This window comes from Acytostelium subglobosum (assembly GCF_000787575.1).
Source record: "Acytostelium subglobosum LB1 DNA, scaffold: scaffold11, whole genome shotgun sequence".
Lineage (NCBI taxonomy): Eukaryota > Evosea > Eumycetozoa > Acytosteliales > Acytosteliaceae > Acytostelium > Acytostelium subglobosum.
Window position 1 is genome coordinate 768,836 of NW_012236522.1, and position 27,527 is coordinate 796,362.

General features: G+C 44.7%; 14 protein-coding genes across 14 annotated transcripts; 10 read left to right on the plus strand and 4 right to left on the minus strand.

Moving 5' to 3' along the window:
* Positions 1 to 55: 55 nt before the first annotated feature.
* On the plus strand, positions 56 to 1,781 carry SAMD00019534_061800 (hypothetical protein; the record flags this gene model as incomplete). Its single annotated transcript, XM_012898778.1, has 2 exons — positions 56 to 830; positions 940 to 1,781. 2 exons carry the CDS (start codon positions 56 to 58, stop codon positions 1,779 to 1,781), a joined length of 1,617 nt encoding a protein of 538 aa, XP_012754232.1.
* Positions 1,782 to 2,257: 476 nt separating this feature from the next.
* Positions 2,258 to 2,549, plus strand: SAMD00019534_061810 (hypothetical protein; the record flags this gene model as incomplete). The annotated part of the gene is made up of 2 exons (XM_012898779.1): positions 2,258 to 2,270; positions 2,344 to 2,549. The coding sequence occupies 2 exons, from the start codon at positions 2,258 to 2,260 to the stop codon at positions 2,547 to 2,549; spliced, it is 219 nt and encodes a 72-aa protein (XP_012754233.1).
* A 226-nt stretch (positions 2,550 to 2,775) lies between these two features.
* SAMD00019534_061820 (hypothetical protein) lies at positions 2,776 to 4,091 on the plus strand (the record flags this gene model as incomplete). The annotated part of the gene is made up of 4 exons (XM_012898780.1): positions 2,776 to 3,474; positions 3,566 to 3,643; positions 3,709 to 3,860; positions 3,983 to 4,091. Coding segments are annotated over 4 exons (1,038 nt in total), but the record flags the coding sequence as incomplete, so codon positions are not given.
* Positions 4,092 to 5,530: 1,439 nt separating this feature from the next.
* SAMD00019534_061830 (hypothetical protein) lies at positions 5,531 to 11,304 on the plus strand (the record flags this gene model as incomplete). Its single annotated transcript, XM_012898781.1, has 5 exons — positions 5,531 to 7,486; positions 7,554 to 7,687; positions 7,759 to 8,014; positions 8,083 to 10,952; positions 11,028 to 11,304. The coding sequence occupies 5 exons, from the start codon at positions 5,531 to 5,533 to the stop codon at positions 11,302 to 11,304; spliced, it is 5,493 nt and encodes a 1,830-aa protein (XP_012754235.1).
* A 47-nt stretch (positions 11,305 to 11,351) lies between these two features.
* On the minus strand, positions 11,352 to 12,225 carry SAMD00019534_061840 (hypothetical protein; the record flags this gene model as incomplete). The annotated part of the gene is made up of 4 exons (XM_012898782.1): positions 11,352 to 11,485; positions 11,547 to 11,892; positions 11,949 to 12,053; positions 12,118 to 12,225. 4 exons carry the CDS (start codon positions 12,223 to 12,225, stop codon positions 11,352 to 11,354), a joined length of 693 nt encoding a protein of 230 aa, XP_012754236.1.
* A 1,065-nt stretch (positions 12,226 to 13,290) lies between these two features.
* SAMD00019534_061850 (hypothetical protein) lies at positions 13,291 to 13,803 on the plus strand (the record flags this gene model as incomplete). Its single annotated transcript, XM_012898783.1, has 1 exon — positions 13,291 to 13,803. A coding segment is annotated over one exon (513 nt), but the record flags the coding sequence as incomplete, so codon positions are not given.
* Positions 13,804 to 14,460: 657 nt separating this feature from the next.
* SAMD00019534_061860 (hypothetical protein) lies at positions 14,461 to 15,385 on the minus strand (the record flags this gene model as incomplete). The annotated part of the gene is made up of 2 exons (XM_012898784.1): positions 14,461 to 15,232; positions 15,312 to 15,385. The coding sequence occupies 2 exons, from the start codon at positions 15,383 to 15,385 to the stop codon at positions 14,461 to 14,463; spliced, it is 846 nt and encodes a 281-aa protein (XP_012754238.1).
* Positions 15,386 to 16,675: 1,290 nt separating this feature from the next.
* SAMD00019534_061870 (hypothetical protein) lies at positions 16,676 to 16,849 on the minus strand (the record flags this gene model as incomplete). The annotated part of the gene is made up of 1 exon (XM_012898785.1): positions 16,676 to 16,849. One exon carries the CDS (start codon positions 16,847 to 16,849, stop codon positions 16,676 to 16,678), a length of 174 nt encoding a protein of 57 aa, XP_012754239.1.
* Positions 16,850 to 16,934: 85 nt separating this feature from the next.
* On the plus strand, positions 16,935 to 17,561 carry SAMD00019534_061880 (hypothetical protein; the record flags this gene model as incomplete). Its single annotated transcript, XM_012898786.1, has 1 exon — positions 16,935 to 17,561. One exon carries the CDS (start codon positions 16,935 to 16,937, stop codon positions 17,559 to 17,561), a length of 627 nt encoding a protein of 208 aa, XP_012754240.1.
* A 423-nt stretch (positions 17,562 to 17,984) lies between these two features.
* Positions 17,985 to 18,534, plus strand: SAMD00019534_061890 (hypothetical protein; the record flags this gene model as incomplete). Its single annotated transcript, XM_012898787.1, has 2 exons — positions 17,985 to 18,210; positions 18,293 to 18,534. Coding segments are annotated over 2 exons (468 nt in total), but the record flags the coding sequence as incomplete, so codon positions are not given.
* Positions 18,535 to 20,449: 1,915 nt separating this feature from the next.
* On the plus strand, positions 20,450 to 21,088 carry SAMD00019534_061900 (hypothetical protein; the record flags this gene model as incomplete). The annotated part of the gene is made up of 1 exon (XM_012898788.1): positions 20,450 to 21,088. The coding sequence occupies one exon, from the start codon at positions 20,450 to 20,452 to the stop codon at positions 21,086 to 21,088; it is 639 nt and encodes a 212-aa protein (XP_012754242.1).
* A 445-nt stretch (positions 21,089 to 21,533) lies between these two features.
* Positions 21,534 to 22,817, plus strand: SAMD00019534_061910 (hypothetical protein; the record flags this gene model as incomplete). The annotated part of the gene is made up of 2 exons (XM_012898789.1): positions 21,534 to 22,604; positions 22,659 to 22,817. 2 exons carry the CDS (start codon positions 21,534 to 21,536, stop codon positions 22,815 to 22,817), a joined length of 1,230 nt encoding a protein of 409 aa, XP_012754243.1.
* A 1,436-nt stretch (positions 22,818 to 24,253) lies between these two features.
* Positions 24,254 to 25,464, plus strand: SAMD00019534_061920 (hypothetical protein; the record flags this gene model as incomplete). The annotated part of the gene is made up of 3 exons (XM_012898790.1): positions 24,254 to 25,024; positions 25,234 to 25,261; positions 25,430 to 25,464. The coding sequence occupies 3 exons, from the start codon at positions 24,254 to 24,256 to the stop codon at positions 25,462 to 25,464; spliced, it is 834 nt and encodes a 277-aa protein (XP_012754244.1).
* A 473-nt stretch (positions 25,465 to 25,937) lies between these two features.
* SAMD00019534_061930 (hypothetical protein) lies at positions 25,938 to 26,462 on the minus strand (the record flags this gene model as incomplete). The annotated part of the gene is made up of 1 exon (XM_012898791.1): positions 25,938 to 26,462. One exon carries the CDS (start codon positions 26,460 to 26,462, stop codon positions 25,938 to 25,940), a length of 525 nt encoding a protein of 174 aa, XP_012754245.1.
* Positions 26,463 to 27,527: the final 1,065 nt, after the last annotated feature.

Genomic DNA, 27,527 nt, shown 5'->3' on the forward strand with positions numbered 1-27,527 from the left:
TAATATATATATATATATATATATATATATTTGTATTAATTAATTATTAATAATAATGGGAAACTTCGATGATGATGTACCTGTTTCAACAGGTTACTCACCAAAACAACAACAACAAAATCAACAACAACCATATCTACCTCCACAACAGCCATACTATCCACAGTATCAAGCACCAGTACCATCATATCAACAGCAGCAACAGCCAATCTACTCGAACCAACCATATCAACAACCATACTACTCTGCTCAACCACAGCCACAACAACAATACAATGCTCATGCACCACTATTAAAGAAGGGAGATAACATAAATGATATCGATCAGATTGATATCCATGGCAACCAACACGAGCCCATCGAGGGCCAGTACGTCTACGAGGACAACTGCCAAAAGTTCCCAGAGGCACCCAAGTACCAGGACGTGCTCTACACCATCCTTTTCGTTCTGCACCTCGTTGGTCTGGGCGTCATCTTTGGTGTGACCTTCACCGAGTCGTCGAGGGAGAGCTTCGTGTCCAACTTCTACGGCGTCAGATATGAGCGTGTGCTCATTGTCATTGGCGTCAGCTCAATCGTCTCGCTCATCTACGTCATGGGCTGGTTGCGCATCGCCGCCAAGCACGCCAAGGGTTTGATCAACTTCACCTTCCTCTTCAACCTTGCCCTGTGCGTCGTCACCACCGTCTTTGCCTTCATCTACAACCAAATCCTCCTTGGAGTCCTCTTCCTCATCTCGACCATCCTCACCTTCTTCTGGTACCTCGTCTTTAGAAAGAGAATCGACTTCTCTGCAGCTCTCCTCACCTCTACCATTGAGCTCTTGCAAAGTATGTAGAATTAGTTTTATATGGTTGATCACAATCATGATCAAATAAGGAAATACTAACAATCAAAATATTTCCTTATTTGGAAACCAATCAATCATCATACATATAGGATTCCCAAGTGCCTTCAAGCTTGGATACATTTCATTGTTTGTCAACATTGTCTGGTTGTTCATTTGGTCAGCAATCTACTTCCGTATCTACTACGTGTTTGATCAGAACACCTTCTACGGCCTCTCGGTCTACATGGTGTTCTCATTCTACTGGGTGGCCAACGTGATGAAGAATGTCGTGCACACCACCATCAGTGGTTTGTTCGCTTCATGGTACTTCCTCGAGGGCACCGACGTCGGCATGCCCGAGAACCCAACACTCAAGTCGTTCAAGCGCACGATGACCACATCGTTCGGCTCAATCTGCTTTGGTTCATTGCTCGTCGCCATCATCACCACTCTTCGCTACCTGGCCCAACAGTTGATGAACTCGGACAACAACTTTGTCAAGTTCATTGGCTGCCTCATCAACTGCTTCCTGGCCATCTTCCAGAGCATCATTGAGTTCTTCAACATCTACGCCTACACCCAGGTGGCTATCTATGGCAAGTCATACTGCGAGGCCGCCAAGGACACCTTCCAGCTGTTCAAGCATCGTTGTGCCGACATCATCATCAACGACGACTTTATCAGCACTGCTCTCTCCATGTCAGTGTTCTTTGGCGCCATCGTTGGTGGCATCATCGGAGGCATCGTCTCATACTGTGTCTATGGCACATCTGTCGATGGTCTGTTCACCTTCTTCACCACTTTGACCTTTGTCCTCATCGCCTTGGAGGTCGTCTACTCTGGTGTTGTCTCGACCATCGTCTGTTTCTTGATGGAGCCAAAGATCCTGAAGGCTTCCAAGCCAGAGATCTACCAACTCTACACTTCCACCTACAAGAAGATCGTTCTCTAAACGATACTTCGGCTCCTCATTGCCATCCCTCCTCCCCTCCCCATCCACATTGTATGTTCAACACCATCACCTCCACAATCACCGTCACCATCACAGTCACAATCACCATCAGTTCAAGGAGACACACCCTCCAATCGACTACCACCTATCTACCTACCTACCTCCATACCTATCTTGGCTCCAAATCAATAAAGCAGACAAGTCATTTCCTTATTCTAACTGCTCAATCCTTAATAGTATATCATTACCATTATAAGTAATCACTTCCATTAATGTCCATCACTTCCATTTATGTACATCATTTCCATTTAAGGAGTGATTGACCATTCCCAGCTCATGGTAATTGTAGGTTGAGCGGACAAGTATAAATAGGACAGCTGGAGCATACTCATTGACATCATTCAAACAAGTTAACTTACTTCCAATACATTGACTATCTACTTACCTATATCATCAATCAATCAATCTATTATACCATGACTCTCATTGGTAGGTACACAACAAACTCATTCCATTATTCATTTAGTCTCTAACATTCATTCACTTCTCCTCCACATTATAGCCAACTTGAAGAACATCGCCAATCCAATGGTTGCCATCCAACGATCATCTTCTGTACTGTCCACCACTGGTACTTCATCGAACGAGTCCGACTACAGTGTCGCCTGTTGCTGCAGAAGAAGAAGAAGAGTCCGTATCAACATCAACATCTTTGGAGGTGACAGTGGATGCGGAGACTTTGATGGATGTGATGGACTCGATGACTAGGCCTGGGAGAGGATGTGGTCCATGTTTGATCATCATCAACATCCTGTGGACACTGACTGACACTGGTAATAAATATCACAAGTGATTACTTGTCATCCATGTTTCCACCACACTTGATTTCGATCGATCACCTCTCTGATCAAACTCACACTTTGCAGATCATCGCGACAAACATTCACTTCACTTCATCACACTACACAAATACAATCTAATACTCATTATAACAATGAATAGCAGCGGCGGCAGCAATAGTACAACAACAACAAGTAGTATCACTACTGTAGGCAGTGGCAAAGACGACCTTGAAGAGCGATACCTCACTTCACCGCCTCATCCCATACCAAGCCGATTCGAGAAGTTGGTCATATCATGGGCACAGGACGAACATTATATAACACATGCTACATTCAGAAAGTCGCTGGCAGGTGAGACATCATACATTGGCCTGCTCACCAGCTATCGCTTCTACAAGGTCGACCCCGACACCAACCGCATGACATGGTCGATCAACATTGTCGATATGCACTCGGTCGAAGGGGATGAAGCAGTCGATCCCAAGATACTCAAGATAGTCTATCACCTCAGGCCTACGTCTGGCGATGGCAACAGCAATAATGAGCCATCACCGCCCGACTCGCCGCATCTTGGCTCTTCTTCACATCAAACATCGGGCATGCAACGTCTAAGTATGGTGACAGCCTCAATCAAGCGTGCAACAGGCTCACACAGTACAGATGACAGCTTTGTTGGCGAGAAGAGTTTGGTGGCCGAGTCAGAGGATGCTCGTGATCAATGGCTGATTGCCCTAAGACAACTGATGCGCAACACCTTCCAAAAGCTGTTTGAGTCATCATTCATCCCCGCGCCTGCAGTCTACCAACTACACCTCTATGTATATAAGACAAACAGGAAGGGAAAGAATCAAGTATGTTTACATTGAATGATTGATCATTCAATCAAAGGATGTGACCGCAACTGACCCACCACTAACCTTCAATCAATCAATCAACCAACAGATAAGATGTATATTAGTATCGACAGAGAGAGTGTATAATATAAGCGTGAAGCAATCATTAGAGTTGGGCAAGCCAAAGGTATGTTATGTAGTCATGGGCGAGGTGATGTTGACACCATGGATGACTGACTGGATGTATTTAAGTGGTCCTTCTCAATTGGTTCACTCAAAGGTCTCCAGGTGTTCAAGAACCCGACCAACTTGTTACTGATCAATATAGACAGTTCCAAAGAGAGTGGCAAGATCAAGGAGACACAACAGTTTGTCATGAGGGATACCAACGAGAGGAACTTGCTGTAAGTTTGTTTTGTTTGATTCCAAATTGTTCCATGTTTCGGACTTAGACTGACCATCCATCACATCATCCTGTTAACATGTGACCTGCCTGAACCATGACTGACCGACTGACATTGCACAGTGCCAATGAACTAAAGAGACTGTACACAAAGATTACAAAGGGAACATTGTCAAAGGAGGAGAAGGATGAACATAGCAGTGCGAGCAAGAAGGGTACATCCAAGTCAAAGTAACCTATGTCACGTCAATGACATAAATATAACCATCCACAAGGCATCAAATTCCATTCATCACAACTTTGCGCAACAAGTAATAGCTCTGCATCTCTGATCAGTGTACACTGGAGTCAGTGAGTGAAGGTCATTCATTCATTCATTCATTAGTTTGGTTGTTTGGTTTGATGGATGGCCTCAACTAAACGAAACTGAGGCCTCACCTTACATGGTCAAGTTTTGTTTCCAACATCATCATCGTTTATCTCAACGTCCATTGGTCATTATTGGTCAAACAAACCCATCCCATTCCACACAACACACAATCATTCAATCAACATATCACACACACATACTTTACTTCACACACACCTCAATTGTGGTAATAATCACCTGATCAATCAAAAAGTGGTGATAAAAATAACACACTGTTTTAGCGAGTGATCACTTTTCAGATCCGCGAGCACCACACCACACTGGATCAGGTTTAAGCTGGCTGATCGTTGGTACAATCTGACGGCCAATCCAAACCGTTGGCATTGATCTGAGAGCTAACCTTCCAACCCTTTTATTCCCATCCCTACCCTGCTGTAGCTCTCATGATGGGGTGTTGTTCATTGACATCGATACATACACACACGAGAGAGAATAATAGAGAGAGCGATTACTATCACTCTTAACATGTGACAATGTAGCTACCCCACACCCCTAGAGAGGGGGCCGGATGTCTTCCGCAAGTTGACCCATTCAATCAATATTGAATGGCTTCTCTCGCTTGTACATCGATCAGTCAGACAGTAAGGCACACACTCCAACGGACGCCGATGGCATCAAACGACAAGGTTAAAGGTGGTGGTGTTGTGGTCGTCCATCCTTTCTTCCTTCCCTTCCTTGATGTGATGTATGCCTAACAAGCGGGTGTGCAATGCTGTGTTCCTAACTCCAAGGCCTCGCTCATATTAAACCCTTACTTACTCACTTAACTCATTCAAACTCCTACACACCTTCCTTCCCTTCAAACAAAGTAAATAAGTGATTGTATTGATCCACACTGGTTGGCGACCTTGGTTGATTGCTTGATTGATTGATTGCTCCTCATTCACACTCACTATCACACACTTAATCAATCACACCCCCATTGCGCGCCCTCCTCTTGTCCAACACTCACTCCCGCTTCCAAGGACACTCCACTAACTCATTCAATCACCCTCCCCTCACCTCATTCATTAATAACATAACTATCTATATCTTCCTACAACTAAATATACCAACAACAATACTCTATTATTACTACATTCCTTTGTTGCTACTCTTAGATCAACTCAACTCAATCAATCAATCAAAAAGTTTGAGCTGCCCATTCAATCTGCGAGTGCGACTTGACAGACAGACAGACAGCCACAGCCACAGCATCAGCAACAGCCACAGCCACAGCCTCATCCACAGCCTCATCCACGATGACTACGATAAACTCAAACAAATTATTACAACAGGGCATTAGCAAAGATGGAAAGACGGTGCGAATTGAGAATACAAAGATTAAGCAGGTCAATTGTCCAGCATTCTTGCGAGCCATCCAACCATTGAGTTTCGTCTCGGCGGTGATTGTAAAGAATTGTAGACTAAAGACTCTGCCACCAGACATTGGCGAACTGGTCCAACTGCGTCGTTTGGTTCTCGAGGACAACAAATTGACAGAGACTCCAAGCTTTGAGCGACTAGAGTCACTCGAGGAGTTGGTACTGGCAGGAAATGATATCAACGTATTTCATCCATCCATCGCCAAGCTGTCACAGCTGCGCATGTTGGACTTCTCCAGCAACTCGCTCAGCTCAATACCCGTGCGAATGACGGCGATGGAGCGCCTGCGCGAAATCTACCTCGACCACAATCAGTTCAGCAACTTCCCCTCACACATGTGCGACCTGGACGCGCTCACCAGCCTGTCCTTTGCTGACAACCAGATTCGATCAATGTCCGACGCGATTGGACGTCTGCGCAGTCTGACCAAGCTGGTGATGGCCGGCAACCTGCTCGAGGTGCTCCCCGCCGAGATCTCCAACCTGGTCAATCTCACCTATCTCGACGTCTCGAGTAACTTCCTCTCAGCCCTGCCCGATACTATTGGCGCATTGACGCGTCTCCAGTACCTATACCTACAACACAACAAGCTGGCGGCCCTGCCCGACCAGCTGGCCGGATGCACTGCACTCCTGGTCCTGCGCATCAATGACAACGCACTTAGCTACATACCCGCTACCATCGGCCAACTCACACAACTGACAGAGATACACGCGCATGAGAACAAACTCATGACGCTGCCCCAGGAGATCGAGGGATGTCTCGCGCTGAAGAAGTTGACACTCGAATACAATAGACTGGCGATGCTACCACAGCGACTGGACCAACTGAACTCGCTCAACTTCATCACGCTCCACGATAACTCTCTGACTGAGCTGCCCAGCTTCCTGCACGTCGACTTCCTACAGCATGTCGTGCGTCTTACACTCCACAACAACATATCGTTCGACCAGCTAGTCGCAGAGATGCAGGGCAGCAACCCGTTGCCGCCCACTCACAACGCCATCCACGTGCTGCAGCAACACTACAACAACAGTGTCCTGGCCGAGTCGTCCTCATCAATATTCACAGTCAAGGAGAAGAGTCAAAGCAACAGCAATGGCAATGGCAATAGCACAGGCCTTAGCCACTCTGGATCTTTCACATTCAGCTCTTCCCCTTTGAAGGGATTCTTTAGCTCGCCCACCAAGAGACGCGACTCGATACATCAGCGACCTAAGGGCCTGGGCACCAGCACCAACATCTCGATATTGGAGGAGGAGGGCGACACAGAAGGATCGGACACCAACTCCAATCACTCCGGTTCCGGATTCCTCAAGAGAAACTCGATATCACCGCGCAACAGTATAGATCTCGGCGTAGTTAGCTCGCCCGATGTGTTGTCCGCGTCTACACTGCTGCCACCCTCACCTTCACAACTATCCACATCGCCATCACTCAGCTCCAGTAGCTCCAGCACATTCTCTCAGCAACTTTATAAGCCTCGCGACTCTATCTCATCGATGGCCTCGCTCTCTTTGCACAATCCAGCGCCGTCTTCCAGTAGCACGGGAGGCAGTGGCACGCCACCACTTCCAACGATGAGCATCACGCGATCCCCATCTACCCTGCTCAACATCCTGTCGAACCGACGTCGATCGATATCCAACAACGCGCCAACTTCACCACCACCCTCGCCACAGTACCGCCACTACCAATCACTGTTTGAATCACTGATCGATGATCTAGACTATTCACGCAAGCGTAAAGAAGACATGCTCAACATACCAAACGATGACAAATGGTCATTCCTTCAAAAGTTGAAGCCAGACTGTACTTCATGTCTGATCAGTGTATGTACCATCAATCGCCCACCGATCAATCGATCGATCACCCACTCACTCAATCACATCAATATAGAATGGAGTATATGTTAATTCCCAGATAGCCAGTTCGACCTCTGACCTAAAGTCATTGCTGTCCTCACCTCCCAAGGTTAACCAGTCAGCCACAGGCTCATTCCTTGGCTCTCCACGATCATTCTCTTCCAACTTGTAAGTTCTAGCGCACACCTGGTGTCCAAGTTGTCCAACTCATGTGAACTAACATACCCCAACGAACATAGTGTCAAACTACCCAAGAGTCCAAGAGGATATGCCAAGGTCATGTCAACACATCAGTTGAATACTCTAGAGGATATTAAGCGTATTGGACAGAGCTTGTCTGAGAAGTCTGTCACTTGGGTGGTCAACTTTGCAGAGAGTGGAGGTATTGTTGCCATTCTCACCTTTATCTCTGCCATCATGTCCAAGGACAGTAGGACAGAAGATGACTACGCCGCGCTGACCGAGTGTTTATATTGTCTAAAGGTGTTGGTCGAGGTATGTACATACACCATCCCCAAGGTCATCCAAGACACTAACCATCACTCGTTCATTCAATCAATCAGTTGGAGATGCAATCAATATTGTTGACAGACGCTACCGACACGATATTCCCTTTGGTATTGATGCCGAACTTGCCGGTGAAGAGGAATGCGTTCGAGGTGTTGGACTTGTTGTGCAAGACATTCTACATTGGCTCATCCATAACATTGGAGTCAATCAAGAACTTTGCAAAGAGGAAGAACCTCTCGATGCAACAGGCCTACGACTACATAGTCTCACCTCTGAGTGGCGAGTATACTGCCGATCTCAAGGTCAACTGCATGTCACTGGTCAATCACTTTATCAAGAATTGCCGTAAGGTCCAAGAGCGTGTGGAGATGCGTAACCTGTTCGTTGCGTGCGATATACTCAAGATTATCAAAGAGGTTCGCATTGATGGCGAGGGCATTGCCACGTCGTCCTGGAAGGCACTCGAGACCGAGATGGCCCTGTTCGAGTCTTCAATGGTCGATGATGAGAACTCCCTATCCATGCTCACTCCGCGTCTATCTGGCATCGAGCTGTCTGACAGTGGCGGCGAGGAGAATGTCATTGCCACAGGCGTTGGCAACTCAGACGCCCGTCTTACAGTCCTCATCGCCTGCACATCAGAGGAGGGATCAATCACGGGTCCAGTGCGAGAGGTCCTGGTGCCGATATCAAAGAAGACACAGGTGTCAGATGTGATCAGGACTATCACCAGCTCCAACTCCAACCTGAAAGACTTTGGAGAGTGGGGATTGTTCATGCGAGACATTGACAAGGCCACTCAAGAGGGCAGATTCCTCAAGGATGAGGAGTATCTTGCTGATCACCAAGCGTTGAACGACGGTGCCAATCAATTCCGCGAGTACTCACTCAAGATGGTGCCGTGGAGGGTACGTGTCTGTCTGGATCGCATCAAGGAGATGGGATTGGTTTGCCCGCAGACGTCCTCCGCCAACAAAGGAATGATCATTGTTGAGGAACCAATGGACCCGACAATGACCTGCGCAGTACTTGTTGGTCGCCTGATCAGGAAGTACCTACCCAAAGCGAATGAGCAGTACAGCTTGGAGTCTGATGACTTTGGACTATACCTCGACAGCTTTGGTTTTGGCACTGGCGGACAGGCAGGTTACTGGCTCGAGCCATTGGAGAAGCTGCACGTCAACAAGGAGATATTCAAGGACCCCAAGTGCTCAGTCACGCTCCGTCTGCGTCTAAAGCTTGTCAAACTCAAGTTCGCCGACGACACATTTGAACAGGTGCGTCTGGACCTCACCGCGCCCACCCAAGACGTGTTCAAGGAGATCGCGCAGAAGATTGTTGATCCAGTCAATGGCATCAACTTGTCACACTATGGAATCTTTGTGGATCGACTGGGCGAGGTTGTGACGCATTCGGACAAGCAGCGCAAGACAGAGTGGATAGAGCCAGGACGCCCGCTGTACCACTACAAGATAAGTGATCGTGTGTGTCTACGCTTTGCCGTGCGACCCACTCCCATTACACTCATGATGGACTCGTCCTTGCTTAGCCCAGCCACAGAGAAGCAGCAGCAACAGCCCCCAGAGATCGAGCCATTGACGATCAGCTCCAGCGCGGCTACACCCCACAACATGGATGCTGTTGCCAGTCTGATGATGCCAACCGCCAAGCCTATTGAGCTGAAATCGATCACTGTCCAGATCCCTCTGCACCTTCCACTGCACGCCTCGCTTGATACTGATGAAAACTGGCTACAGAGCAAGGTGGAGCAGGCCAAGTGTCTCTTCCACATAGACTCGTTTGACGGACCCGTCATCAATCAGTACCAGCCACTCAATAGCCAGTACTTCACCACGGCCAACAAAATCTACGTCGAGCTGGCTGAGGAGTCTGACCAATCCGTTCCAGACTATATGCATCACAACGCCACCAACATCTGGGAGGAGGTAAACGACCGAACGACCATCTTCTTTGATGTCAACCCAGTCACCACCAAGCTGACCAACATCATTCGTGGCGCTACACTCAACAAGCTCGTGGAGATCTCGACCAACAACATCGATGTGGACCGCGATACAATGAATGTGTTGTTGCTCACATACATGTCTTTCACAACGTCTGACACTCTGCTGGAGAAGTTGATTGAGCGCTACAATGTGCCAGATCATATCGAGAAGAAGAACAAGAATGTCATCCAGTTGCACGTGATTGTATTCATTAAGAACTGGCTGGAACAGCAGTCGCCGCAGGCTGCCAGTGGAGGTGGCCTCGAGGAGCGATTCCTGGAGCGCATCAATCAGTTTATCGACAGACTCTCGGGCGATGGCTACGCCAACATGGTGCCACCACTGCGCAAGTTAGTCGAGTCTGGCATCAAGAAGAAGCGAGCCTATGCCATGCCGGAGGTGTCGCGCAGCCTTAACAACTCCAGCAAGTTGCCTTCACTCCAGCTCTCTTTCTTGGAGGACGAGCTGTTTGTGGCGCAGCAGTTGACACTTCGCGAGTTTGACATATTCAAGCGCATCCAGCCTGTGGAGTTCCTCAATCAAGCGTGGAACAAGGCCAAGCTGCAGTACAAGGCTGCCAACTTGCTAAAGATGATCGATCACTTCAACAAGACATCGGTGGCCATCTCCACTTCGATCCTGTCGCAGCCCAAGATCAAGGCGCGTGTCAAGTTGATCTGCCACTACATCAACATTGCCTTGCACTTGCGCAAGCTGAACAACTTCCATCTGCTCACGGCCTTCCTGGCCGGTATCCACAACTCGTCCGTACTTCGTCTGCGTCTATCATGGAGCAAAGTGCCCAAGAAGCTGAGGCAACAACTCGAGGAGCTGGAAGAGGTCATGTCCATGGAGGCATCATTCAAGACATACAGGACATTGATCAAGGAGCTAATACCTCCATGTATTCCATATTTGTAAGTACTAACCTGACAACAACATTGATTGATTGATTGATTGATGATCTAACCATCATATCCACGCAACTACAGAGGTGTATATTTAAAGGATCTGACATTTATAGAGGATGGCAACAGCGATAGTGTTGACGGCCTGATCAATTGGGCAAAGAAGAAGCTCATCTATACGATTATATCAATCATACAAGGCTGCCAGGACATCAACTATGATTTTGGACCGAGTTCACCATCGACGGCCCAACGGGCCGAGTTGGTGCTGGCATCATTCGATTCGCTGCCAATGGCCAACGACGAGGTGCTGTACCAAATGTCACAGCAGCTGGAGCCCAAGCAGAATGGTGTCCAATAAACTTTGCTTTGAAGAACTAGTGAGCTAGTCATTCATCCAACTCTCCCCTATGTAGCTGTGATCGTCGATGATGACGTTGATGTTGTCTCCATTGTTGTGTCGTCCTCGTCTTCATCCTCATCATTGTCACCTTGTTTGTTGAGGTCTGGATCAACGCGCTTCCTCTTGTTTGGTACAGGGGCTAGGTAGGTATCGAGTTAGCTACGTCCATATCAATATCAACAATAACAACTACATCATACCCTTCTTGTTCTCTTGGAAGTAGAACTTCTGGAGGACGTGTATCGCTTGCTCCCTGAGCACACCAGACACACAGTTGTAGGGATGACCATACTCAAAGTTGTCGACACTGTGTATAGTGAGGATAGAGCCATTGCCACCAAACTTATCATTGTAGCAACCAAAGTACACAGTTCCAATATGTGCCAGTTGTAGTACTGCAGCACACATTATGCAAGGCTCCACAGTGACGTATAGTTGACACTCGCTCAACAACTTCTCATTGTTGTACTGCTCACAAAGATGATGCTGTTGTCCACCAGGTAAGAATATTGAGTCTATTGCTTCAACCTCTGCATGTCTCGTTGCCTGTCATCATGTTAGGTTCGTGTCGTTGTAGATACCTTCAGCGATATCCTACATACATTCTTCTTGATATTGGTCTTGTTTGATCCCTGTGCAATTACAACATCGTTGTGAACTATTACACAGCCTACAGGTACTTCTCCTTCATCTAAAGCTTTCTTTGCCTATGTACGTACATGTATGAGTAAAGGTTACGACTCCGAAACATCATCAATCACTCTAACTCACCTCGTTCAAAGCTAACTTCATAAACTTTGAATGTTTATCAGTATCACCATATGGCGTACCAGCCATCTCCTTGATATCCTTTGAGAAGTACTTAGTCTTTGTATCCATAGCTTCGCTTCGTCTAACTAATAAATTATAATTGCATTGTTTGAGGAGAATGTCCAAAACAAGTCCACTTGAATGCATGAAGTACCAGTTCATTCTTTTGGTAGTCATACCCATAGATAGGTATACTAACCTAATATAGTAATGATAGAGTGAGCTCACCACCTACCTACTTTGGTAATTCGTTCATCAGGAGTTAGGTCTGTATGAAGCATTGAGATAAGCTCAACATTAATTATCATTAATCATTACACTCAATCAATCTATCAATAATATATACATACTAAACAATTATGTTAATTAGACAAACAATAGTTCTAGTTGTGCTGCTCCTCGTACTGTTGACCAACAGTGTATCAAGTAACAAACCTGTAGTCATCAATGATTGCTACCAATGTGATGAGAATGATAGACCTTTGGCAATATGTGAATCCACTGACGGAACCAAACAATGTACAAGATTCCTAGGTGATACATGTTTGAGAGTATTCTTACCTTGCAATGGAATGTTCACTGGTCAATGGTCGTTCTACCAGTTTCTAAACAAAACACATTACAACATAGTCAACTTCCGGACTTACTCCGAATGTATGGATGGAGTCAATGGTACCGTACAAGCATCACTAGCTTGCAACACATGTGTATTAGGTAGACATACTTCATGTGAACTATCATCCTCCACATCACTATTCCAGGCAGCCGATCTATCCTGGATGATAGTATTGGTTGTGGCGTCATTAGTAGTCCTTTGAATTGGGATACCCAAGAGTTATTGATTGATTCACTAGTTAATAATAGAGATATTAAAAGAAAAGTGAAAGATATTTTGATCAACCTTTAAAAAGATTGGCCCCAAAAAGATCACAAAAGCCCCAATGGTAAAGCAGATATTTATTTCAACGTCTTCCAACTTTTGATTGGTCTTCCTTGATTCATTAGTTTAAAATTATACATCATAATCATCACAAATAGATTTCCTTATCTCAATACCTAACTTAAATTATCTTTATCTTTTTAAACAAATAATAACCAATGTCTGCTACAGAGGAGAATCTTTTCTTGCATCCAAACTTCCATTTGCATGGATGGATGTGGAGCCACCAGACTGCGAGACGTTTAGCTTACTTGATAGATAACAAGTTGAAGAGTTGGCAACCAAAAACTAAAGAGGATGTCAAGTCAATTCAAAAGGTGATTCAGTATTATGGAAAATTCATTCATAATCATCATCATCACGAGGATGAACAGGCTTGGCCATTCTTAATGGAATGTGAACCAGAGGTCAAAATACATCTAGATCTAGCCGAGACACAACACAAACAATATGATGATCTATGGGATCAAATATCTATTGACCTCAAAGCCCTTGATAACTTTGATGCTGCCAACCCCGAGTCCACAACCGAGTCAATCAAACAACTATCAACCAAGTTCAAGGAGTTAAAAGACAATGTAGATAATCATTTTGTTGATGAAGAGCGGACCTTACTTCCATACGTGGTCAAGATACCAAAGGACAAACAATTGAAGTTGGCAAAGATAATTGAGGTATGTATGATCTTGGTACCCAAGTTAACTTTGTACTAATTAAGCTTGTTATATTAGGATTTGTCAAAGAAGGAAGACATTGCCAACTTTAGTATCTGTGCCATGATGGACACTTCCAAGCACGATCAATTAGTTGCCAAGTCATTCGACAAGACTGTTCCATGGGTTGCAAGGACTATGCTGTCCTTCTTTGTCGCCAAGAAGGAATATGGTTGGTTCCTCAAGGCCGTTGATGCGATCAGTGTCCCACAATCATAGAGCAATAAACACAATAATGTAAACTTGGTAGGTAGATGGATTGGATTGTAGTTGGAGAGTTTATGGGAGGGGGAGAAGAGGAGGGACAGGGTCCTCACAACCAGGCGCGCCAGGTACTCGGAGGGGAAAAAAGACGGTATGGTTGATACTTGATATATGACAGGGGAGGGTAAGAGATATAGAGTGTTCTCCAGATGGCACTGACCAAATTGATGATCGGTAAGAGTATTCCCATCAACTGGGGCAGAATCACGCGTCGGGTTGGTAGATCATTGAATGATTGAATAGTTCTTGCTGCCTCTACCCATCGTGATGGCTGACTGATTGCTTCCTCACTGCTGCCGATGGTTGATTGATTGATTGATCACTGCCAGTGGTGGTTGGTTTCCAAGGATTACGACTATGATATGGGAGGGGGAGAGCCCATGGTGCTCAGTGGAAGATGGAAAAGTTTGGCTGGAAATCTACTACTACTCCTACGTCCGATGTGAATGTTGAATTTGTTCGATTGGCTGATGCTGGTGATTGTCCATCGCCAGTCTTGTTGGCCTTGTTTGAGCGTCCACGCTTCTTTGGAGTGTCACCGTCGGTGCCAGTGCTATCAGCCTCCTCATCATCCTCGACCTCAGCCTCTGAGGGGTCCTTTGGCTTCTTGGGACGGCCACGCTTCTTGCCCTCGGCACCTGGTGACTGTGAGGCCTGCAGCTGTGCACGGACTGGGTTTCCATCCTTGTCCAGCTTGGGTGGACGACCGCGTGGTCTCTTTGGCAAGTTGGGGTCTTTTGGTGCTGGTGGAGGGTTCTTTCTGGGACGACCACGTGCCCTCTTCTCGGGAGTGGGCATTGGTGATAACATTGGCGATATGGTGAGGCCTGTAGTGGTGGTAGTGGTGGCGCCCAATGGGCCCAGTAATGTCGTGGAGCCTGGTCCAAGCAAAGTGGTGGCGCCGGATCCCATCATCGTTGTGGTTCCTGGTAGTGTATATTGTGAAGCTGCGGATGGAGGCACTGGTGGCGATGTGGCTGTTATTGCAGAGATTGATGAAAGTGTAGTGGTTGTATTTGGGTTTGGTGTAGTTGGTTGGGAGTGTAACAGTGGACTGACATTATTAGTCAGTGATATCTGTGATGGCATTGGCAGATGTGCCACTGGTGTAATCGATGCTGTTGTCGATGCAACCATTGGTAGTGAAGCCGGGGCGGACCTAAACAGAGAGTACAAGTAGTGTTTGTAAATGTCAGTTAGTTAAATTTTTGATTGTTCATGATGACTGTCATTCTTACGTTATAGTTGGTGATGAGATTGTAGGTGTTGTTGGGTTCGACATTGTTGTCGGTGTCTTGTGAGTGTCGTTCATTGTTTGTCAACTTTGAGCTCTACTCCTATATATTGTTTGTTGGTTTTGATTGTGTTAAAGATGTAGTCTATATTGATTGAATGAATTTTTGATTGATTGAAGCATTAGTATATATATCAAGACCATTGGTAGTCAATCAATATTGATTGGTGATGTCATTGTCATTGTCTTTGTTGTTGTTCACAAAGGTTGGGTGAAGATTGAAAACTTTCAACAACACACAACACACACTCACTCGAGAGACTTTAGATAAAGTCGATGAGCAATGTGAGGGTGAGTGTGTGTGCGAGGAGTGTGTATTTACCTTTTGCGGACATAAAGATCTTGCAAAGAGTGTCGGGCGCACGAACAATCAATCTACGCACGCATACACTTTTATATAATATCAATTTACTTTATTGTTATATATATTATAATAGTATATATATTATCTCTAATAATAATAAATAATAATAAAATAGAAATAATAGAAAATAACACAATAATAAAAATAAATAAAATAAATGGGTGTGAGGGAGGTGTACTTGAGCCTGTGAGTGAGGGAGTGAGCGTGCACGAGAAGTGAGAGATAGTTGTGTTTGTGTTACGCCTCACTCTTACACATTCACACACATATACACACACTTCGAGCACGCTCACCCACCCCAACCCCAAACATTCATCATCCAAAACTTACTAACAACACCCCAAATAATAATTAAAATTAAATCGTTTATTTGAATGTGAACAGATTCAAAATACTTAACGGAACGACAGTTGAAAGATTTGAATTTTGCTCCGTTTTGAAGTTCTTATCCCGACTTGTTGATCATGGCACTGTGATTGTTGTTTGGCAGTTTGGGTGAGTTGACATTGTCAACATCAAATGAAGAAGATAATGATTGACAAATGAATGATGACTAAGCTCTGGTAACATTGGATGGAGTCGATAATGATGTATGATTGATGACCTGACTGGCGACAATGTTGGGCTGAATGTCGAGACAATGACACATCCATCACATCACCAAGATTTTCCAAGTTTCCCTCATCTCCATGACCATGTGACTTTTGAAGATCTTTAGATTCATTTGAAGAATGCATTCAAAGAGATAATATGGATGACAATACTCTAGCCAATAATAGAGAACAGGACACTGTTGTTCAGAGTTCACCATTCGCAACCAACACCACGATTATCTTGAACATTTTACAACATCTACATGATGTGTTCTTCGATGACTTGGAAATGGTGTGCAAGAAATGGATGGATGTTATGAACAACGATCAGCTGTATAGAGTGATGTCATATCAGAGATGGCCTCTGTTGAGTTTGTATCCCGCCAACTGGGATCCATCAACTGCTGTCCGTGTGAAAATACCCAAGGAGATCAAGGCCAAAGCAGTAAAGGCTGTCAAGAAATCTGGTACTGGACCAGAGGAGAAGCCAAAGGTGGAGCAGAAACAATCAAAGGAGGAAGACATCGAACTAGACACGTCACCAACATGGAGTAACTTCTTTTTTGATCGTGTCGAGAGGGAGGAAACTATGATGTTTATACCTCGATGTATGGCCGCAAGCACTCGTCCAAAGGCGAACGTGGCCGAATTATTGGAACTCGCCAACGAGATCAGGGACAAGGCAACACTTGGAGTGTTCGATTTGGATAAGATCGATGAGGTCTCATCAAACAACCAATACCTCAAATGCATGCTCCAGTCTGTAACCTACACTGACACCAGAATATTGATCAAACACTTCTATGATGGCTGTGATGATGGAATGGGTCAGAAAGAAGAGTATCACATCCAAGGATCATTCATCAATGTTCATGGCAAGATCATCGAGTTCAAGTTCTTTGCAATTGGTGTCGTGCAAGGTGGTCACAGCGATGGCTACTACCACAACGAGAACAGTCGTCTTGTTGTTGGAGAGTACAAACACATGATAAAGAATTATGTCGAAAAGATCGGCATGTTGAAGGCGACATTGTTCAAGATCATCAATGATGTCGACCATTCAGACAAGGCACAACAAGACAATGCACGACTCTCAGATGCGGACATCAAGCAGTTCTTCAAGATGATCCTGCCATCCACCTTCTGGGAGAGTCCTTACTTCAACTTGAATGATGATTGGGATACCCAGGATCATGACGATGATGATGAACAGATGAACGATAGCGATGAAGAGTGAAGCATTCTGATAAACTGATGGAACTTCAAAGAGAATGAATAAATTTAAATTCATGATAAACCTTATGTTGAATGAGATCTCTGCGATACAGTATCCCCGCTCTTGTTGTGTGTTTGATCAATCACTCCTTGGACAATTGGTACGTTCTTGTCAAAAGCAGAGACTTGATTGTGTGTAAGCTCACCTAAGAGTGTTTTTGTTTTCTCTGGATCTCACAAACACGTACCAATTCAAAGTTGTCGTGATTTGACGTCAAACAGATATTTGATATGCCCGATACCAACACATTGGTGTGCATTGGAACTCAACATGGATACCTGTCTTAGGATTGGTCGCACAGGTGATGGTTCACATCGCGATGTGATGTGATGCAATGGTGTCTTTACACTTACGTAAAGAGTAAATCAATCATTCATTCATTCATTCATACATAAGTATATATTTATAACAATGAGACAACTATTTATTATAGCATTGGTGGCTATATTCTTGGCTGCGGCAGTGTCCTCTACCAACAGCATGTGGACAAAGACCACTCGCGCACAATCAGACCACACACTTCAGTTCCGTGTAGCACTCCGTCAACACAACCTAGACATTCTCGAGTCTACACTCCTCGATGTATCCAACCCATCATCAATCAACTATGGTATGAATGAACGAATGATCGAATGAATGTGTTTGAATGGAACCATTCCTGACCTCACTCCAACCCCCCACACCCTAATCAGGCAAACATTGGACGATTGATCAGATCTTGGACTTGATCGCACCTTCATCATCAGAGTCTAATCAGGTGGTCGAATACCTTGAGATGAATGGCGCATTTGATGTGGAGAACAAGCGTGATCACATCATTGCCACGGCCAATGTTGAGGATATCGAGCGTATGTTCAATGTGCAGATGTTCAACYTTCAAGCACAACACAAAGAAGAGCCAGAGAATCATCCGCTCTTCATCCGGTCGCTATAACATCCCTGCCCAGATCTCAGAGTTTATCGACATGGTGTCGGGAATCGCTGAGCTCCCCCACACCACCAAGCGCAGTGCACCCCGCTCCCTCGAGGTCGATGCCGTCGGCGACGCCGACCCTGGAATCGTCATCCCAATGACCATCCAGAACATCTACGGCATCCCCACTGGCTACAACAACAACGCCAACACATCAATCTGTCTGGCCGAGTTCCAGGACGACGCTTCCTACAGGAAGAACGACCTCGCCACATTCGCCACCCAGACCGCCACGCCAATGATCAACGTCGATCACATTGTCGGACCATATGCGCCAATGAACCCCGACCTCGAGGCCACCTTGGATGTTCAATACGGTGGTGCCGTCGCAGAGACCGCCTCAGTCTGGTTCTGGACGGTCGAGGGATGGATGTACGAGTTCGCCACCGACCTGTTTGCCACCACACCCGCGCCCTACGTCGTCTCCATGTCATGGGGCTGGCCCGAGAACCTCCAGTGCACTGGCGGCGTCGGCAACTGCATTGACAATGAGTCTGCCGCTCAATACGTCGGCAAGGTCAATGTCGAGTTCATGAAGATCGGTTTGCGCGGCATCTCACTGCTCGCCTCCTCGGGCGACCAAGGTGCTCCAGGCGATGGCAACTCGTATTGCACCAAGAAGACCGAACCAATGTCCTCTATCTTCCCAGGCGCCTCCCCCTACGTCACCTCGGTCGGCGCCACCATGTTGGCCGCCGTCCCCAATCAGAAGGCCGACGTGTCGGACTCGCAGCCACCCGTCTGTGGCATGGCTCCATGTGCAGTCTCCACCAATGAGGTGGCATGCAGCTGGCCCGACGCACTGATCACCTCTGGCGGTGGTTTCTCTGTCTACTCACCAATGCCCTACTGGCAGGCGACCCAGGTCAATGCCTACTTGAACTCTGGCATCGCGTTGCCACCATCAAACACCTTTAACGCGACCAACCGTGCCTTCCCAGACGTTGCCGCACTCGGCCACAACTTTGCCATCTATGCCAAGGGACAGATGTTGCAGGTGGACGGCACATCATGCTCGTCGCCCGTGTTTGGTGGCGTGATTGCTCTGCTCAACTCATACCGTCTCAACAACAACAAGCCAACACTGGGCTTCCTCAACCCACTGCTCTACTCTGCACCAACCAGCTGTTTCACCGACATCACCGTTGGAAACAACTCATGCACCGAGCAATGTTGCTCGCCTTATGGATACATGGCTGCTCCAGGTTGGGATCCAGTCACCGGACTTGGATCACCAAACTTCAAGAACCTCCTGGCCTACGTCCAGACTCTCCAATAAACTCGAATAGAGTTCCAATGTTCCAATGGGTTGTGGGTGAGGGCAAGGGTTCGGGCGAGGGTCAGGGGTTTGTTTGAGGTAAGTCATTTTCCAGGAAGGAAACCACAGTCCAGGCCAAACAAAAGTATCAGGTTATAATGTTTAATACACATATTTGATATTCATTTGAATTGATTCATTCAAAGAGATAAAATGGATGACAATAATCTAGCCAATAGAGTACAACAGAGTTCACAATTCGCAACCAACTCTACGATCATCTTGTACATTTTACAACATCTACATGATTTCGAGACAATCGATGCCCTGGATAAGGTGTGCAAGAGATGGAGGGATGTTACGAACAACGACTTGCTGTATAGAAAGATGTCATATCAGAGATGGCCTCTGTTGTTGAGTTTGTATCCCGCCAACTGGGATCCATCAACAGCTGACCGTGTGAAAATACCCGCCAAGAAATCTTGTACTGGACAAGAGAGGCCGAAGGTGGAACAGAATCGATCAAAGGAGGAAGGCGCCCAAGACACGCCAACAACATGGCACAAATTCTTTTTTGATCGGGTCGAGAGGGAGTACTCTATGTTAGTTCCTCGATTGATGGCCGCATACACTCAACCAAAGGCGAATGTGGCCAAATTATTGGAACTCGCCAACGAGATCAGGGACAAGGCAACACTTGGCGTGTTCGATTTGGAGAAGATCAATGAGGTCTCTTCAGACAACGAGTACCTCAAATGCATGCTCCAGTCTGTAACCTACACTGACACCAGAATGAAGATCAAACACTTCTATGGTGGCTGTGATGATGGAATGGGTCAGAAAGAAGAGTATCACATCCAAGGATCATTCATCAATGTTCATGGCAAGATCATCGAGTTCAAGTTCTTTGCTATTGGTGTTGTGGAAGGTGGTCACAGCGATCACTACTACCACAACCACGACAGTCGTCTTGTTGTTGGAGAGTACAAACACATGTTACAGAAGCACGTATATGACGAGAGTGAGATCAGCGAGTTGAAGGCGGCATTGTTCAAGATCATCAATGATGTCGACCATTCAGACAAGGCACAACAATACAATGCACGACTCTCAGATGCGGATATCAAGCAGTTCTTCAAGATGATCCTGCCATCCACCTTCTGGAAGAGTCCATACTTCAGCTTGGATTACGATTGGGATGGTTACAACGTCCACCATAATGATGATGATGAATCGATGAACGATAGCGATAACTGATGGAACTTCAAAGAGGATGAATAAATATATATTCATGATAAAACTTATGTTGAATGCGATATCCTCGCTCTTGTTGTGTTTGGAAACAACTAATGCACCGAGTTCGCCGATACCTAGCTGCATTAGGTTAGGATACAGTCCCGGACTTGGATCACCAAACTTCAAGAACCTCCTGGCCTACGTCCAGTCTCCCCAATAAACTCTCATTGAGTTCCAAAGTGGCGTGTGAGGGTTGTGGGTTAGGGCAAGGGTTAGGGCGAGGGCAAAGGTTGGGTGGGGGTACCAGCAAAACCCTGGTGCACCATTGAATATACTCACAAGATTGATATTATCAATCAAATAGATCAATCAATAACTCCTGGAATCATCCCAGCACTCACTCACTCACCCACTCATTCAATCAATCAATCAAGGTTAAGATCAAGATCAAGATCAAACAAGATATATGGATACTTTGCCAGATGTTGTGATCAGATTGATATTCATAATGTTGGACGACGATGAAGTGGATATCATGTGCTTGGGTATGAGTTGTGTCAGGTTGTTCAAGGTGCTGAAAGGTATGCCTCAGTTCTCACTGGAGAAGAAGGAACTCAGTTGGATCAGTGATGCACGTGATCGTTGGCTCAGATCAACCACACAGTTCGAAGCGGGTCAGACTCATACAGCTGATGACAAGTTGTTGAGAGTAGTTGATGGCAACAGTGGTAGTGGCAGTGGCATACCATCACTCACACTTCCACCAAACATCACAAGACTACGCTTTGTGACACATTTCAACACATCACTACTGCCCGGTCTGCTACCAGACTCCATCACATCGCTGACCTTTGGTGGAGATTACAACAAAGTGATCAGACCGCACACCCTGCCCAACACACTCATCAAGATATTCTTTGGTTCCAACTTCAATGTGATGATCATACCTGGTTCATTACCAGACACCCTGCGCACAATATCCTTTGGCTTCGACTACAACCAAGCATTCAAGCAAGGCTCACTCCCATCTGGACTCACATCACTGACCTTTGGATTCAACTTCAATCAAACAGTATGTGACGACCAAGTCGTCTACCTCCCAAGCTCACTCACATCATTGCACTTTGGTGCATGTTTCAATCAACATCTGACAAGGCTGCCACAGTCACTCATATCACTTGGACTGGACGGAGGCTTCTCCAGTCGTGTCACACTCCCGCCAAAGGTGGCGAGACTCAACGTGGCCTTCCTCTTCCAACTCAAACTTTTGCTCAAGACTGCAACATCAGAGCTCAAAGATGTTTGTGTCTCATACTTTCCAAGGAATTACAAAGAGATAGAGGCACCATTGAAGATACCATTGAGCATCAAGTTGAGTACAGTTACAAGCATCGTCAGACCGAATGAACCAATAGCCAGACTGTCTGAAAGACACAATATTCATAGAGTGGTCAATGAGTATTACAAGTCAATGATACATGCAATACCGAGTTATGAAGCGACATTTAGAATAATGCATCCTTATCAACCGGAACTAGTATGTGCATCATTTAGGAGACTGGATAGAAACACTACACTATACATATACAAGGAGGCGTACAACCTTCATGACGCGTTCAAACGTATAGGCGCACCACAATCACCATCCATTTGTAAACTATACCTAACCACCTCATCACAACCAGCACCAAACAAGGTGTCATCTGCCAAGAAGATCATCAATAAACTCTTTGGAAAGAATGTTGATTGATTGAATTATTAGAACTATTGATCCAATTATTTATTAATAAGGTTGGTTGATATTAAATATTAATATATTAATTTAATTTCATATTTAGGAATAAAATCAAAGTTATCAACTTTTGCAAACTCTACATTAACCAATACTAAAATACATATATCTGATCATTAGTACAAAGGAGAGAATGGCTTAGGTTGAAGGTGGTTACAATGAGGCAGTCGAGACACTCCAAGAACAACTAAACAAGATTAAAGGTTGGTCAAAAAAGATAGATCTACTCAATCAGGTATACATGTATAATACAACATCATAGCACTTGTCCACTTACTTACTCCTTATAAATCAAAGATAGGAGATCTACCAGAAGATGGAATTATACTTGATGATCGGATATCTTTCCGGAAGTTCTGGGAGCGGAGAAAAGAGGATGGCCAATCATCTGAGCAATGCGCACGTCTGTTCTATCTAGATTGCAAAGTGTTCATATTCGAAGTCCCTTCACTTGTTAAAGAATTAGCCGACAGTAGGATGATAAAACTCATACATGGACCAATCGACAGAGCAGGACATGATCACTTTGACTACCCTGCTTCAACTTCTATGATTGTCGACAATAATCAATCACTCCAACCGGACATGACTCTTCGCTCACTACATCGGCCACTCGACCTCAACTCACCCTCTATTGATGGACAAGGCAACCCATACCCTCCTCTAGTTGTCCTGACAGGTAGTGCACCACCTCACCAACAAACTGCTTCTACCATCAGCAATCAACTAGAGACACCAGGAGTAACATGGAGAGGACTTGGACATGGAGCAGACCAAGTTTGTGATGCTGCAGGCCTCGCTTTATACAGGGTCTCCATCCCAGTTGCTGAACTCAATGATGGTGCGACCATTGATGCTGTTGTAAATGGGACAAGATATGAGCCACCAGCAAACTTGTTGGTGTTGAACAACACTCAGGGTGCGATTATCAACAACGGGTTCATTAATGTAGATCTACATTCGATACAGCAAGTAGTGCATTCATGTCTTAAGTCCTTCCAGTAGAGTATGAACACAAACAAACATTCTCTGGTCTATACTCGACGAATCCAACCGATCTTAACTCAACTATGGCATGAAAGATTGAAAGAACCAATAAATGAATGTGTGCAAGTGGAACCATTCCTGCCTCAGGAAGGTTTGTGTGATGGCAAGGGTTGGGAATTTGGTAAGGGTCTAAATGATAACATAATATGAACTCACATCACATATTTGTTTCATTTCCAAAATCAATCAAATACATAATCAATCATACTCAACTTCCTGGAATCATCCCTCCGCTCACTCACTCACTCAATCAATCAATCAACATTACAGGATTAAGATCAAGATCAAGATCAAACAAGATATAAATGGATACTTTGCCAGATGTTGTGATCAGGTTGATATTCATTATGTTGGACGACGATGAAGTGGATATCATGTGCCTGGGTATGAGTTGTGTCAGATTGTTCAAGGTCTTGAATGCTATGCCACAGTTCTCACTGGAGAAGAAGGAACTCAGTTGGATCAGTGATGCATTTGATCGTTGGTTCAGATCAACTACACAGTTCGAAGAGAGTCAGACTCATTCAGCTAATGACAACTTGTTGAGAGTAGTTGATGGCATCCCATCAGTCGCACTTCCACCAAACATCACAAGACTACGATTCGTAACACATTTCAACACATCACTACCACCTGGCCTACTTCCAGACTCCATCACCTCGCTAACCTTTGGTGAAGACTACAACCAAGTGATCAGACCTCATGCTTTGCCCAGCTCACTCATCAACATATTCTTTGGTTTCAACTTCAATGTGATGATCATACCTGGTTCATTGCCAGACACACTACGCACACTAGTCTTTGGCTTCGACTACAACCAAGCATTCGAGCAAGGCTCACTTCCATCTGGACTCACATCACTGACTTTTGGATTCAACTTCAATCAATCAGTGTGTGACAACGAGGTCGTCTACCTCCCAAGCTCACTCACATCCTTGGACTTTGGTGCATGTTTCAATCAACCTCTGACAAGGCTGCCACGGTCACTCATATCGCTCGGGCTTGACGCATGCTTCTCCAGTCGTGTCACACTCCCGCCAAAGGTGTCGAGACTCAGCGTGGCCTTCCTCTTCCAGCTCAAACCTTTGCTCAAGACTGCAACATCACATCTCAAAGATGTATATATCACTGACTTGTCAAGGGGTAACAATGAGACCCTATGTTTGAAGATACCATCGAGTATCAAGTTGAGTACAGTGACAAGCATCATCAGACCTCACGAAACACTTTACACTATGTCTCCAAGTTACAATATTCATAGAGTGATCAATGAGTATTACAAGTCAGCGATACGTTCATTACAATTCAATGATCACGTGACATTTAGAATGATGCATTCTCATCAATCGAATCAAGTATGTGCATCAATTAGGAGACTGGATAGGAATACCATTTTATATATTTATAAGAAAATGTTCAACCTAATTGATTCGTCCAAACGTATTGGCGTGCCACAACCATCCATTTGTAAACTATTCCTAATCACATCATCTTATCCAACAACAACAACAACATCAAACAAGAATGTCAATACATCTCCGGCTCGAAAGATCATTAATAAACTGTTTGGTAAGAATGTTGATTGATTGATCATACAGGATATTTATTGATTAATGGTCACCAAAAAATTCTGGAAAGTAGCAACCATTTTCCAGGGCCAGAGAAGCAAAGTTGACACGTTGGTGCTCAGTGTAGGGTATGAGTATACGTTGATAATGACTTGGATACTTTGTGGCAAGGTTCTCTTTGTTGAACAACTTGATGAATTCTCTGAACAACGTTGGAATAAACAATTGTTTGAGTTTTGAGTCTGGGATGATCTGATGTGGAAATCTAATGAATGGATGCTTGATGACATGTACAACTTGATCACTTTGTTGTTGATTATGATGATGTAAATACTCTATTATGGCAAGATATAAATGGATGTTGACTTGGTCGCTGGGCACCTCGCTCAACTTCTGGTTCAACAGTTTAGGGTTCATCAAAGTGTGATGATCAATGAATAGAAGTAAGGTTGAAGCTTCCACCTCACATTGTCCATGACATCTCTTCGTTGTCCATATGATTCTTTGTACATCTCCATTGTCTATATGGCCACTTTGTAAGAGGTATTGTAGAATTCCAATTTGTTTGTTGGCAACTGGAGTATGATTGAAATGTTGCCAGATTGTCCAATGGTTGATCCATGGGCAGATAGTCAACAGACACTTTGGCGCCAGGTTCTAGGACCCAACCCATCTCGTCCAGGATGTATATAAACACCTCCATCATACCCTTCTTCAGAACATCATTGAGTATATCCTCCACATCTGATGTTCGATTGGGGTACTTTTGATGATGACGATCATCCATACGGTCGATGGTCTGTTTGAAGTTGTTGTGGAAATGTCTGAGAAAATGAAGGTTACCTGTGGACGCAGCCTGGCCAATGAGTTTGATCGCGGCTGACTTTGAGGACATGTTTGGTGTGTACTTGAGACGTTTGATTATCTCATCATTGTTGGCATATTGAGCGATGAACTTCTCATCTGGACACACTTTAAACTTATCCATCTTTGAGTATAATAAGTTCATTCGCCTATGTTTGAGTGCTAGGTTGGACATCTTGATCATTAGTGTACCGTTCCCAACGATGATGGAGTATCTCTTGATCAGATCCACCAATATTTTGATCGAGTTGGATTGATTAGTCGGTTGGAATAAAAAGTCATGAGCATCGAACATCCTGTCATTGAATATGTGAATAAACTGATTATTATCCAGGAAGTATGTATCCAACACCTTTTTGTAAAGTTCATAGTCCCTGTGATGCTGTAGTGTTGACAATATAATGTTCTGGAGCAATGTGATKGGGCATATCAACACTTGGTATAATTCCAATCACAGGTTGATTATGTCCTTGGTCATCATCATTGTATTGTTGAATTCACAGCATGTATTGGTTGTCACTAAAAATGACAACAGCTTGTTCATTAGATCCTTATTTGTTGATGTTGAGGAATATTCCTACCAACCTTGTCCTCAAGTGATCAATCAAATATCCAACTACATAAGTATTCTGTTTATCCATTGCCATCTTAAATAGATCACCAATGTGTACGAGTCTAATAGATTGGAGAGAGGTGAGTGAGTTATCATATATGATTGAGTGATTGGAATCATTCCAGTGAGATGATCAAATGATTGATTGAGTGATTGAGTGAGTAGAATCATTCCCATGGTAGCGTGATGAGTGATAGAATGATACATACAGATTGGTTTTATAACCTAGCATTCTGGTTATCGAACTATCAAGCAAATCACTGCCAACAACATTGTTGATATATAGTTGCTGAAATAATAAGATGAACCTGGTATGATGTCCAATTTGTAGACATAATCATAGACTTGTAATCTGATTGCCACGTATACTATTATGATCCAACAATAGATTTAACTGTCTAGCATGATCAAATACACTTGGTACTATAACCTTGTTGTTCAACAACACTATCTTCACAAGATTGTTCATCCCCTTTGTTGTTGTTGTTGTTGTTATTGTTTAAACAGTCGACTGACTGTTTGATTGAATTAATAGTGATAAAGATAGATTGATAGATATTTATATTTGTTAGATTG